Below are 15208 nucleotides of genomic sequence, written 5' to 3'. Positions count from 1 at the left end.
TTGGGGGTGTTAGTTCTAAAAGGTCTTGTAGGTCTTCATAGAACTGTTCAACTTCAGCCCTTCAGCATTACTGGCCAGCGCCTAGACTTGGATTACCATGATATTGAATGGTTTGCCTTGGAAAGGAACAGAGATCATGCTGTCGTTTTTGACATTGCATCCAAGTACTGCATTTCGGACTCTTTGGTTGACCATGATGGCTACTACATTTCTTCTAAGGGATTCAGAGTAGTAGATGTAATGGTCATCTGAGTTAAATTCACCTCTTCCAGTCCATTTTAGTTCACTGATTCCTAGAATGTCGACGTTCACTCTTGCCATCTCCTGTTTGACCACTTCCCATTTGCCTTGATTCCTGGGCCTGACATTCCAGGTTCCTATGCAATATTGCTCTTTACAGCATTGGACCTTGCTTCTATCACCAGTCACATCCACAAGTGGGTGCTGTTTTTGCTTTGGCTCTGTCCCTTCATTCTTTCTGGAGTTACTTCTCCACTGACCTTCAGTAGCATACTGGGCACCTACCAACTGGTGGAGTTCATCTCTCAGTGTCCTATCTTTTTGCCTTTTCATGTTTATGGGGTCTCAAGGCAAAAGTACTGAAGTGGTTTGCCATTCCCTTCTCCAGTGGACCACATTTTGTCAGAACTCTCCACCATTACCCATCCGTCTTGGGTGACCCTACATGGCATGGCTTAGTTTCATTGAGTTAGATAAGGTTGTGGTACATGTCTCTAAGTTATCAAGAATATATTCCCCTATTTTTTTTTCTTCTAAAAGTTTTATAATTTCAGGCCTTACATTTAAATCTTTGATTCATTTTGAGTTAATTTTTGTGAGTTGTGTATAAGCACTCAGTTTTATTCTTTTGCAGGTGGATATATAGCTTTCCCAACATCGTTTATTGATGAGGCTGTCATTTTACATTGAGTGATGTTGGCACCCTTCCCTGCTTATATGCCAATACCACGCTTTTTAGATTATTATGGCTTTTAATATAGATTAATATTGAAAGGTTGTTGCTGAATGATAAGATGCGGGATTCTTGGCCTCCGGAGGAGACGAATTCAATCCGGGGCCAGAGATGAGGCTGGATCGCTCAGATCTTTTGTGTAATAAAGTTTTATTAAAGTATAAAGGAGACAGAGAAAGCTTCTGACATAGGCATCAGAAGGGGGCAAAAGAGCCCCTTTGCTAGTGTTAGCAATGGAGTTATACACTCTTCAATGAATCCAAAGAATGTCTGGAGGTTGTAAAGACCTCACCAGACCCACTCCCATAATTTATATTTTAAGATAACAGAGTTGGCCAGAAGGTTTAATCCAAAGATTGTCCTCAGGCAGGATACATCCTTGTAAAGACCAGACCTACTCCCATAATTTATGTTTTAAGATAACAGAATTAGCCAGAGGGTTTAATCCAAAGACTGTCCTCAGGCAGGATACATTATTGTTATATAGTCACTCACAATCTGTTAATGAAAAGAAAGGAATGTCATAAAACTTAGAATGGCACCAGATAATTCATCCCTGGCCATAAAACGATTGACTTGAATCTTGTAGAAGGGCAGATTACCAACAAATAGTTTCATTTACATAGATCAGGGGAACAATACCTGAGTAAGTAGGTTGGGCCATTTGGCGGAACCAACTTGAAGATAGAGTCATAGCTTAAGACAACATTTCCATAAGAAAAAGAAATGTATTGGTTAACTCAAGGTTTAAGAGTAGTTAGCTTCAGGTGAAACCAGGCGTCATGGCAACACAGCATTTTAAGAGAAACCTCCTTTTAAATTTGTATAGAGAAGAAAAAATATCACTGGTTTGTTTCCTCCTGCTGCTTAAGAGAGATAAAAATGTCTAGTAATTGCAGCCTCTTTCCTCCGTTTGGAGACCCCTGGCCTTCCTGCCTGTTACCCTCTCAATATCAGGAAGCATGATGCCTCCAACTTTGTTGTTCCTTCTCAAGACTGATTTGGCTATTCAGTGTCTTTTGTAGTTCCATGAAAATTTTAGGACTGTTCTTTCAACTTCTCTGAGAAATGCCATAGTAAATTTTATTAAGATTGTATTGAATCTGTAGATTGCTTTGAGTAGTGTGGACATTTTAACACTATTGATTCTTCCACTTTGTGACATAGATTATTTTTCCATTTATTTGTGTCTTCTTCAACTTGTTTCATCACTTCTATAGTTTTAAGGGTTCAGGCCTTTCATTTACTTTGTCAAATTTATTCCTAAATATTTTATTATTATAAATGGGATTGCTTTTTAATATCTCTTTCAGAGACTTTGCTGTTAGTGTATATAAATGTAATTGATTTCTGTATATCACCTTTGTATCCTGAAACTTTACTGCATCCATTTACTATTTATAAATATTTAGAAAAAAAATTTAGAGTAGTTTTTAGGCTTTTCTATGTGTAAGATTATGTTATCTATAAACAGTTTTGCTTCATCATTTTCAATATGGATACTTTTTACTACTTTTCTTTTATTACTTTTATGTAGTTTTCCATAAGTTTGTCTATGCTGTATTTCCATTTTAATATATTTTAAGATATTTTTATTTTTCCTATTATATCTTTGACCCATTGATTGTTTAGGAGCATGTTTAACCTTCATATATTTGTGAATTTTTCAGTTCTTTTCCTGATATCAATTTCCACTTTCATACCATTGTGTCTGGAAAAGATCCATGGTATGATTAAAATCTTAAACTTGCTAAGACATGTTTTGTGACCCATCTTGGAAAACATTTTATTGCATCATTTTCACTGCAGTATTATTAACAATTTCCAAGAAATTTTTGGAAACAATTTCAGGTTCTATGGAAACAACCTGAGTGTTCACTGGAAGATTCCTGCATAAAGAAAATAATGCTGTTAATACTGGAAGAGAAGGTGGAGAAAAGTGAACACTCCGACACTATTGGTGGGAATGTAAATTGGTGCAGCCATTGTGGAAAATAGTATGGTGGTTCCTTAAAGACTAAAAATAGAGTTATCATATGATCCAGAAATCTCACTTCTGGGCATAGACCCAGAAAAGACAAAAACTCTAATTAGAAAAGATGCATGCACCCCACTGTTTATAGCCTGGGTACTTTAGCAGATAGCTAATAGAAATGTGGTTATTAAGATGTTGATGTTGAGGGCTCAGAAGGAAGTGAAGAGCATAATACTTCTCAGAAGGAAGTGAGGACAACATACTTTAGAGAATACCTAACCTATTTAGAGAATACCTAACATACTTTAGAGAATACCTAACCATATTTAGAGAATACCTAACCTATCACAACCAGACTGTTGGTAAAAATATGTACATTAAAACACTGCTGGTGAGGGGACAGGAATAAATGACAAAAATATGTTATTGGAAGCCTGAGGAATGGGTGTTCTCATTATAGAGTGGCAGAATGCTTAGCTGAATTATGTCCTGAAGTTAGGTGAAAAGAAGAATCTGTAACCAATGAAATTGGATATTTAGCTGAGGAGATTTCCAAGCAAAGTGTTGAGGGTGCACACAAAGAAAGTCCGGGCCCAGATGACTTACTTGGTGAATTCTACCAAACATTTAAAGAAGAATTAATACAAATTTTCCACAAACTCCTCAAAACATACAAGAAGAGATACTCTTTTCAAATTATTATTGAGACCAGTATTACTTTGATGGTAAAATCAGACAAATACATTATAGGAAAAGAAAGTTACATATCAAATTTATTTTTTATTAATTTAACACAAAAATTTCCAATAAAGTATGAACAAACCAAACCCAGCAAGATAAAAAAAGAATTACATAACAAGAATAAGCAAGATGTATTTCAGAAATGCAAGGTTGATTTGAAATTGAAATCAGTTAATATAACACACCATATAAATAGAATAAAATACAAAAGGAGATAATCATCTCAACAGAAAAGTTACTCATGAACATTAGTTAAGATAATGTAAATCAAGACCACAATGAGATACAACTTCACACCCATTACAAAGCCTATAATCAAAAAGACAGACAGTAAAAGTGCTGACAAGGATGCAGAGAAATGAGAACACTCATATTTTGCTAGTGGGAATGTAAAATGGACTAGCCACTCTGGAAAATATCCTATAGACACCTACAAACTTAAACATATAGCCACTATGTGATCCCATTAAACTTAAAAAAAATTTTTAAAAAAAGAAAGAAAAAAAGAAAGAAAATAGTTCTTAATTTGCATTTTTCTCTTTTCCTAGGATCCTTTCTTCACTTCTCTAGCTCAACTCTCATTTCATAGCCTGATTCTTTAGACTGCACCCTATTATTTAAAACTCACTTTTGTTTTCAGTAATAAATATTTTTCCAAAATACCTCTTTCTCTCATTATGACTGATAGTCATGTCTTGCATTAATGTTGTGATGTCTTGTTTGTTTTTTTAATGTATCAATACCTGAGAGTAAAACATACATTTGCCCCAAAACAAAGTGAGTAAATTCTTCAATACTTTTAATGTGTTTATCATCACTATTAGAATCATCTTTTTAAACTTTGAGCTGGAAGCATGGGTTTGTAAATTTATTTCATAAATTTAATCCTGATGCAAGCTGAAGAAAATACAGAGAATAATGAGAATTTAATAAGTGCCAATTAGAAAAGTTTGACTCCATATATATATATGTTCTGTTTGTTAGAATCATGGCACTAGAGATAGCACCCCAAACCTCATTTTTAAATATTTTATCTGTCTTTATGCAGGATAAAATGTTTTCATGTCCACCATAATATATATCTCAACAGTGGAGGGGAAATGTTTATCCAGTCATTGTCAAATGATTCTGAGCCTAAAGATTTAATTATATTTAAATAGATCAAGGCCACATAAGAATGTGTAAAACAATTTACACTCAGTTTATTACTCTTGTATTAACTGGGGCCTTCTTGTAGTCCTGAAGTTCCTTTTTTTTTTTTTTTTTTTTGAGAGATAGACTCTGTAAATAAAACTATAAATATTTCAATTGAGAACACTTTAAAAATAAAATATGGATGATGTTCACCATTTAATTTAATGCTTACCATTAAATGAAGAAAAACTAAACCTGAATTGAGGTTGATTCCTGTCTCTAACCATGTTAATATTTCTGTAATATTAGATTTTGAAGACAAAGGGAAAAATCTCTCCAATCTGTCACAGTCTTAAGCATTTATGTAATCTAGATTATGGCTTTTTGTAATATACAACCCAGGACACATTGGATGCAAACACCAGGGTCAACAGCCAACTGTCCACCTGGATTGGAATATTTGACTCAGGTACGATAATGTGTTTCTTAATTTAGTTGATGGAAAGTAATATGAAGTTAGATAGTTTCAAAATATTATTTGTTACTGGAAACATTTTTACTATAGATTGAAATACTACTCTTGTAACTTCCAAAATTTTGCATTTTATTTAATTTTAGTTTCTGATTGAGGTAGTAAACATAATTTAAATGCAGTCATTTCTTTGGAGAAAGAAATGGCAACCCACTCCAGTATTTTTGCCTGGAAAATCCCATGGACAGAGGGTCCTGTCAGGCCATGGGGTTGCAAAGAGTTGGACATGACTGACTGACTGAGCACACCCCTCAGCATCCGTGGGGGATTGGTTTCAGGACCAGCCTGGCAGACACCAAAATCACAGGGTTCTCAAGTCCCAGAGCCCACCCTCTGGATATGTGGTTTGGTGTCCACAGATACAAGCAACTGTGGATCATAAACAGGGCATGGTCAAAGGTTAGCTGAATCTGCGGATGTAGAACCAAGAACTGTATGCTGACTATAAAGTTACTCAAAAGAATCTGCTTATAAGCAGACCCTAATAGTTCAGACAATGTCTTTTAAGGCCCAACTATGGTAAAACATTGTTTGTTATAAATTCATTTTCTGGGAAACTTATTTACAAATAAATACCTACTTTTTAAAACAGGAACCTGGATTTTGGCAATGTAAGTAAAAATGATTTAAGGACTCTTCAGTTCATCTAATGCTTAGATAGTAGAAGCCTGGTTTACAAATGTAAAATATGAACACTAATATTAGAAAAATATCTATTCTCCACCAAATTTAATGACACAGAATTACTATCTTTGTGACATCAATTCTGATTTAATTTCCTGTAGTGCTGTCTCTGAATAATAAACTTTGACATTTCACATTACTAATTACTGGCTACATCTTAATTTTTAACTCTTAAAAAGTGAAACAGTATGCATGTTCCTTCTTAAAAAGGTTATTTACATTTTCAGTGCTTAATTGTAAATTTGTTGCAAACACTATAAATCTAATGTCATTTTTTAATGTGGGCAAAAACTACAATAAACTTTTTACTTTAAATTACAATACAGATATTTCTCTCTGAATTTCAAAAATATATTTAATAAAATTATTAAAAAATTTTGTGAACAAGAATGTTGAGACATTAACAATAGAGCAAAGAGAATACACTTTATAGATTATCTGATAATATCTTGTTATTTCCTTTTTCTATGGTAAAAAAATATTAAAACTTCACACACAGACTTGTATAAAGGTATGACATTTGACAGAAAAAAATGAGAGCTGTTGATTATGAATCAATTACTTTAAATATCCTAAATGTAAGTATTAATGAATATAAGTATTTTTATGTGCTTTAAATTTAGTTTGATTACTCCATTCCACATATATTTATTTTCTCCTGTAATAGATAAATCACTTATTCGTGTGTCAACGTTTTGATCTTCTGGAAGGTATGTACCAAATACACTGATATATTAATTCTTAAATATGTAATTTGTTTTGCTGTAGAAATGCCAATCCCTATAAATTAAACTGCTTCTTTTGTCTGAGGAAGACTAAACCTTGAAATATATGAAGATTGTATAGAAGATCTTGAGATGATGAAAACATGAATATGATCATAGTCTTCTCATGGGAAGGGAGGCAGAAAGATATTGGCTTTGGATTATAACTGAAAATTCTAGTCTGCATTAGTCTTACTAAAAGCAGGTCTATTTCCTGAAAACGTTCACCCATCCTGAATTCCTTTAAGATAGGTATTTGAGAGAAGCAATGATTTTAAATTCTTCAGGAGTTCTGAATAGAAACAGGATGCAAGTAAAGTAATGGGGAGTCCAATTCCACTCCTTAGTCTGAGAAATTAAACTGTCCTTTAGAATTCAACTGTTTGCCTTTATCTCAACTTAGTACCAAGATACATTGCTAAGTATAAAAAGCAGTTACAAAGTAGTACATATTGTAATTTGGGAGTGTGTGTATATAAAACACATTTAGTCTTTGTATATGTTTAAGATTTCTCTAGAAAAATGCATATGAAATTGGAGAAAGGAGAAGAAATAAAATAAGTCTAGAAGGAAGAATTATTTTAAATGTCATGTTCTTTGCATTTTTAAATTTGTTCCATGCATATGTAATTTCTAATCATTAAAGGAAATGAAATTTAAAAGGAAGTCAGAAGTTTTTTTCATAAATTTTGAGTTATAGTCTGTGAATTTTAAATCAAAACGAATACCTTCCAAATATGTTGGTACAATATGAAGACATAATTATGTTCATTTTTTATGAATTATGTTCACTTTTTAACAATTAGTGGGGAAATACTGTAACAGTTTCAAAGGTTAATATTAAAACAAAATGTTAAAGGTATATTAGAGCAACATATATTCATTATACATATGCTAACTAAAGAACATTTAAAATTAAGAAAAGCAGAAGATAAGCAACTATGCAAAACTACTGATAAAGTTGTTCTGAAGGCTTTTAAAAAATATTCCTTTGATGAGGCCTTTTGAAATCACTTTGACTCATTGTCCATGAAATAAGTATTTGTATTCACTTAATGTTTTTGTTATTTGTATCTTGAAACCCAACATTTAGAATATTTCTTAATTTACAATATTGTGTTAGTTTCAAGTGTATAACAAAGTGATTCAGTTATACATTTTATATATATATATATGTGTATATATATATATTTCAGATTCTTTTCCATTATAGGTTATTTCAAGATATTGAATATAGTTCCTTGTACTACACAGGAAGATCTTGTTTTCCTGTTTTATGTATAGTAGTATAAATGTGTTAATTCCAAGCTTCTAGTTTATCTCTCCCCACGTCCCTGCCCTGCTTTCGGTTTAGGTAACCATGATTTCCTTTTCTATGTCTTTGAATTGATTTCTGTTTTGTAAATAAGTTCATTTGTACCATTTTTTGGATTTCACGTATTCAGATGTCATATCAGGTGAAGCCATGTATTACGTGTGTTTGTCTGCATAACCTCACTTCACATGACTATGTCTGGCCACGCTGCTGCAGACGGCACTGTACGCTTTTGTGCCTCTCCACGCTGCTGCAGACGGCACTGTATGCTTTTCCCCCTCTCCACGCTGCTGCAGACGGCACTGTGTGCCCTTGTGCCTCTCCACGCTGCTCTAGACGGCACTGTGTGCCCTTGTGCCTCCCCACGCTGCTGCATTGATGTATTTCCCTGTTTTTGTGCCATACTGCTTTGAATACAATAGCTTTGCAGTATAGTTTGAAATCAGGGAGTTTGATTCCTCCAGTTCCATTCTTCTTTCTCAAAATTGTTTTAGTTATTCGAGGTAATTTTTATTTTCATACAAATTTTGAGTTTTTTTTTTTCTTTTTTTGTTGCTCTAGTTTTGTGGAAAAAAAAATGCCATTGGTATTTGATAGGGATTGCACTGAATTTGTAGTATGGTCATTTTAACAATATTGATGGATGAAACTGGAGCCCATCATACAGAGTGAAGTAAGCCAGAAAGATAAAGACCAGTACAGTATACTAATGCATATATATGGAATTTAGAAAGATGGTAATGATAACCCTATATGCAAAACAGAAAAAGAGACACAGATGTACAGAACAGAATTTTGGACTCTGGGAGAAGGCGAGGGTGGGATGTTTCGAGAGAACAGCATCGAAACATGTATATTATCTAGGGTGAAACAGATCACCAGCCCAGGTGGGATGCATGAGACAAGTGCTCGGGCCTGGTGCACTGGGAAGACTAGTCTTTTCTAATCCTTTGTATTTCAGTGGTTTAGGCTGTAACTTCTTATTCATTTCTGATTTTATTGATTTGGGCCTTTTTTTTTTTTGGATGAGTCTGGTTAAAGCTTACCAATTTTATCTTTTTTAAGAACCAGCTTTTAGTTTCACTGATTTTTTTCTGTTACTTTTCAATCTCTTCTATTTCTGCTTTTATATTTATGATTCCTTTCCTTATACTAACTTTGGATTTTGTTTGTAATTCTTTCTCTAGTTGCTTTAGACATAATGTTAGGTTGTTTATTTGAGCTTTTTCTCATTTCCTTAGGTAAGATTTTAAAGTTATAAACTGGCCTATCAAAAATACTTTTGTTGCATCCCATAGATTTGGATTGCTGTGTTTTCATTTATCTCTAGGTATTTTTTAAATTTCCTCTTTGATTTCTTCAATAATCCATTGAATGTTTAGTAGCATATCATTTAGCCTCCATGGGTTTGTCTTTTTTGTGTGGTTTTTCTTTTTTTTTCCCCTGTGGTTGATTTCTAGCCTCATATTGTTGTGTAAAGAAAAGATGCTTCATATGATTTCAATTTTCTTAAATTTATGAAGCCTTTCTTTGTGGCCCATCTTGTGATTTACCCTGGATAATGCTCCATGTGCACTTGAAAAGAATGTGTATTCTGCTGCTTTCGGATGGAATGCTCAGTTAAATCTGTCTGGTCTAGTGTGTCATTTAAGGCCTCTGTTTTTTACTGACTTTTCTATCTGGATGATCTGTTCATTGATGTAAGTGGGATGCTAAAGTCCCCCAAATTATTATGTTGTAACTGTTCATTTCTCCTTTTATGTCTGTTGATATTTGCCTTATATATTGAGGTACTTCTATGTTGGGTGCATACATATTTACAATATTTTCTTCTTGAGTTGATCCCTTGATTATTATGTATCATCCTTCTTTGTCTCTTCTATCAGTGTTTATTTTAAAGTCTATTTTGTCTGATATAAGTATTGATTGCTATTTCAGTATTCCTTTGATTTCTATTTGTGTGGAATACCTTTTTCCATCCCCTTACTTTCAATCTGTATGTGTCTCTACATCTGAAAGGAGTCATTTTTAGGCAGAAAATATATGAGTCCTCCTGGTTTTGTATCCATTCATCCAGTCCAGGTCTTTTTTTTTTTTTTTTTTTTTGGAGCATTCAGTCCACTTACACCTAAGGGAATCATTGATGAATATGTTCCTAGTGACATTCTTTTAATTGTCTTGGATTTGTAGATCTTTTTCTTCATTTTCTCTTTTGTTCTCTTGTGATGTGATGACTATCTTTAGTATTGTGTTTGGAGTTTCTTTTTCTTTTCTGAGTGTATATCTATTAAAGATTATTGTTTTGCAGTTACCATGGTGAAACCCAGCATTTTAAATAGTTACCCAATAATTCTCAAGAAGGGATAATACATATTACCTTTTGTTGTTAAATATTTACTTTGCTTCCATTTTATTTTTTCTAAGTTGTGCAGTAGTGAATATTTGGTACAGAGAGCAATTTTTAAAATTTTAGAAATTTTTATGTGATCATAGAAGTAAGATTATTAGGAAAAAAGATAATATTTCCATTTTCTTGCAAAAAAAAAAAAAGGTGAATTCATTATCTTATGTGGACAATATATGAGAGTGTTCACTGTCTCCCCTAATTTAAGTGAAATATTTTTGCTTGGTTTCTACTAGCCAGACTGAAGACTAATAAAGTCATTTTAATGACCTAGGAAAACTGGAGAGGAGCAATTTTTTTAAAGTAACTCAAAACCTAATAGTTACAGGTTAACTTCTCTGAACTTCAAAAATGAAATGCTTTGCGTGGAATTTTAGCATAAAAGGAACCAGGGAACAGCTACCATCACTTTTGTTTTTCTTACGGGGAAACTAAGAAAGTAGTGAGGAACAGTGCTTAAAGCCAAGGGGTTCCTTACTCAACATTATACAACTTATTTGTATTTGAACATAATTTGGTATGCAGTTTATACAAATCATATCAGTACTATTCATAATCACCATTTTATTTCATTCTTTAGTATTCAGTCCTTTTGAAACTAATAAAACATATGATGTCATGAATAATCAAGGACAGCGACTTTACTTTGCAGAAGAGAAAAGTAATTGTTTTGTCAGACACCTCTGTGGACCTTCAAGGCCTTTAACCATGACAATTTATGATAATGTAGGATGTGATGTCATTACTCTGCATAAAGCTCTAAGATGGAGCTGTTGCTGGAGTAACTGCTGCCTACAAAAGGTCAGTAAATATTATTTCTACAATGTGATTCAAATGTATTTGAGTTCCTTCAAAAAAGCTTCAACACTGGGCAGTATGTTAAAATTAAAACATTGGGACAAAGAATAGTCTGGAATGAACTATGTCAGAGAGAGAATTATATCTCTTACTTTCAGAATAAGACCCATGTGTAACACTGTAAATATTTTTCTGGCAATGAAAGTTACAAGAAATTTAGATTTTTAGAAGTTTTCTATTGTAAAATATTGTGACTTTTTCCCAAACTTTAAACATCTTATTTTGTATTGGGGTATAGCTGGTTAGCAATGTTGTGGTAGTTTAAGGGCTGAAGGGACTCAGCCATGTATATATATGTGTCTATTCTCCCCTAAACTTCTCTCTCATCCAGGCTGGCATGTAACATTGAGCAGAATTTCATGTACTATACCATAGGCCCTTGTTGGTTACCCATTTAAAATATAGCAGTGTGTAGTGTGTACATGTGGAGAAGGAAATGGCAACCCACTCCAGTGTTCTCGCCTGGAAAATCCCAGGGACAGAGGAGCCTGGTGGGCTGCTGTCTATGGGGTCGCACAGAGTCCGACACGACTGAAGCGACTTAGCAGCAGCAGCAGCAGCAGCAGTGTGTACATGATCTTCCCAAAGTGCTAACTGTTCCTTCCCCCTGGCAACCATAAGCTGTTTTCTAGGTCAGTGAGTCTCTTTCTGTTTTGTAAGTTCATTTATATCATTTCTTTTTAGATTCCACATATAAGGAGTGTCATAAGATATTTCTCCTTCTCTGTCTGACTTCACTCAATATGACACGCTCTAGGACCATCCATGTTGCTGCAAATGGCATTATTTCATTCTTTTTAATGGCTGAGTAATATTCCATTGTATATGTGCACCACATATATATGTACCATGTGTATATATGCACCACACATGTGTACCATATGTATATATGCACTGCAAACATGTGTACCATGTGTATATATGCACCACACACATGTGTACCATATGTATATATGCACCACACATATGTGTATCATATGTATATGCACCATATGTATATGCACACATGTGTATCACATGTATATATGTACCACATGTATACATACACATGTGTATCATATGTACATATGCACCACATATATATGTACCATGTATATATGCACCAAACATATGTGTACCATATGTATATATGCACCGCACACATGTGTACCATGTGTATATATACACCACACATGTGTGTACCATATGTATATATGCACCACACATATGTGTATCATATGTATATGCACCATAGGTATATGCACACATGTGTATCACATGTATATATGTACCATATGTATACATACACACATGTGTATCATATGTATATATGCACCACATATATGTGTACCATGTATATATGCACCACACATATGTGTACCATATGTATATATGCACTGCACACATGTACCATATGTATATATGCACCACACATATGTGTATCATATGTATATATTCACCATATGTGTACATGCACACACATGTGTATCACATGTATATATGTGCCATATGTATACATACACACGTGTACCATATGTATACATGTACCACATATATACGTACCATATGTATATGTGCACCACATCTTCTTTACCCATTCATCTATGGGCATTTAGGTTGTCTCCATGTCTTGGCTATTGTAAAGAGTGCTGCAGTGAACACTGGGGTGCATGTATCCTTTTGGATAATGTTTATCTCCAGATGTATGCCCTGGAGTAGAACTGCAAGGTCATAGGGTGGCTGTTTTTAGTTTTCTAAGGAACCTCTATATTATTCTCCATATTGCATTTCCCTGTGTGTATTTATTAGCTACTGAATATCTTTATATATTGTTTAAATCTTTTAGCCTTCCTAAAATAAGCCAATTCATCTTACTGAGTTATAAGCATTCTTTAGATAGTCTGAATACAAGTCTTTTCTCAGATATGTGTATTGCCAATATTGTGCCCAGGATTATGGCTTGGCTTTTCATTTTATCACCCTTGAAAAAAAGGAGGATTTCAATTTTGATAAACTCTAATTTATCATGTATATTCTTTTATGGTCCATGCCTTTAAGAACTTACCTAAAAAATTTTTGCCTATCACAAAATAGCAAAGACTTTCTTATATTTCTTCCAGAAATTATATATTTAGGTCTAGTTCCATTTGAAGTTAATTTTTTGTACCTGTGAGGGAAGAGCTGAATTTTTTTTTTTTAATTTGATGTCTAGTTGTTTGAACACCATGTTTTGAAAAAAGACCACCCTTACCATAGAATTGTCTTTTATATCTTTGAAAACAAATTGTCGATATATGTGTGTACCTATTTCTGGAATCTGCTCTCTTCCACTGTTCCACTGATCTGTTGTTGTTGTTGTTTAGTCACTAAGTTGTGTTCAATTCTTTGTGACCCTGTGGACTGCAGCATGCCAGCTTCCTTGTCCTTCACTATCTCGCAGAGTTTATACTGATCTATACATATAGCTATATATAGATATGTACCCTTATGCCAATACTACATTGTACTGACTACCTAGCTTTAAAGCCTTAATACTAGTCAGTATGAGCATTCTAATTTTGGCTTGCTTTTTTAAAATTGTTTGATTCTGTTAAGTACTTTGCATTTTCATATGTTTCAAAAGAATATTTTATATTACTTGAAAATTCATGCCAAGACAGTGATTTGGATGGCACTGAACCTATTTGTTAATTTTGGGAAATAGTGGTTTCTTTCATTTTGCTCCCCAGGTGGGCTCAATGGTAAAGAATGAAGGAGGTACAGGAGGCATGGGTTCAATCCCTGGGTCAGGAAGATCCTCTGGAGTAGGAACTTGCAACCCATTCCAGTATTCTTGCCTGGAAAATTCCATGGACAGAGGAGCCTGGAGGGGTACAGTCCATGGGGTTGCAAAGAGTTAGACAAAGCTGAGCCACTGAGCATGATTTCTTTTACTCGCTTATTTATTTTTATTTTTGGTTGTGCTGGATCTTAGTTGCTGTGTGTGGGCTTTCTCTAGTTGTGTAGAGCAAGGGCTACTCTTAGTTGTGGTGCATGGGTGTCTCATTGCGGTGGCTCCTCGCTGCATAGCACAGGGTCTAGACTCATGGGTTTCAGTAGTTGCAGCATGAAGGCTCAGTAGTTGTGGCACATGGGCTTAGTTGCTCCACAGCAGGTGGAATCTTCCTGGATGAGAGATTGAACCAGTCTCCCCTACATTGGCAGGCAGATTCTTATCCACTGTGTCAACAGGGAAGTTCAGTAAGTGATTTTTTACTAATACAATATCTTTGCTTGATAACTATGATCCATTTTTCCTTAGATTTAGGTCTTCTTTAATAACTCCTGGTAGTTATTTTCAGTGCGTAGTCATATAAATACCCTATTAGGACTAAATGAAAGTATTTCATGTTTTTAGATACAATTAAGTGAAAGGGAAAGTCACTCAGTCAAGTCCCACTCTTTGCGAGCCCATGGACAATAAAGTCCATGGAATTCTCCAGGACAGAATACAGGAGTGGGTAGCCTTTCCCTTCTCCAGGGGATCTTCCCAACCCAGATATGGAACCCAGGTCTCCCACACTGCAGGCAGATTCTTTACCAGCTGAGCTACAAGGAAGATACAATTAAAAATATATTCAAATTAAGCATTTCATATGTGTTGCTCATATATAGAAAAACAATTGAGCCTTGATTATTGATCCCTTACCCTTTGACAGCCAAAAAGCACTTATGAATTCTATCAGGAATTTATATATTCCTTAAGGTTTTCTCCAACTACATAATAAGAAAATAATGTTTTACTTCAGCTTTTCTTATCTGTATGCTTTTTACTTATATATGTATATGTATAAATGTCACATTTATTTG

General features: G+C 34.1%; 1 protein-coding gene across 1 annotated transcript in view; it reads left to right on the top strand.

Moving 5' to 3' along the window:
• LOC122675867 (phospholipid scramblase 1-like) overlaps positions 1 to 15208 on the top strand; it is a 39214-nt gene that overhangs the window by 7261 nt on the left and 16745 nt on the right. The window contains exons 2-4 of the mRNA XM_043875024.1: positions 5133 to 5292; positions 6707 to 6749; positions 11103 to 11323. Coding sequence (XP_043730959.1) covers positions 5200 to 5292; positions 6707 to 6749; positions 11103 to 11323 — 357 coding nt within the window. The 5' untranslated portion in view covers positions 5133 to 5199. The remainder of the gene's footprint in view (positions 1 to 5132; positions 5293 to 6706; positions 6750 to 11102; positions 11324 to 15208) is intronic.

This window comes from Cervus elaphus, chromosome 19 (assembly GCF_910594005.1).
Source record: "Cervus elaphus chromosome 19, mCerEla1.1, whole genome shotgun sequence".
Taxonomy (NCBI): domain Eukaryota; kingdom Metazoa; phylum Chordata; class Mammalia; order Artiodactyla; family Cervidae; genus Cervus; species Cervus elaphus.
Note: the sequence above shows the minus strand (reverse complement) of the source record. Positions and strands in the feature narration are given on the sequence as shown.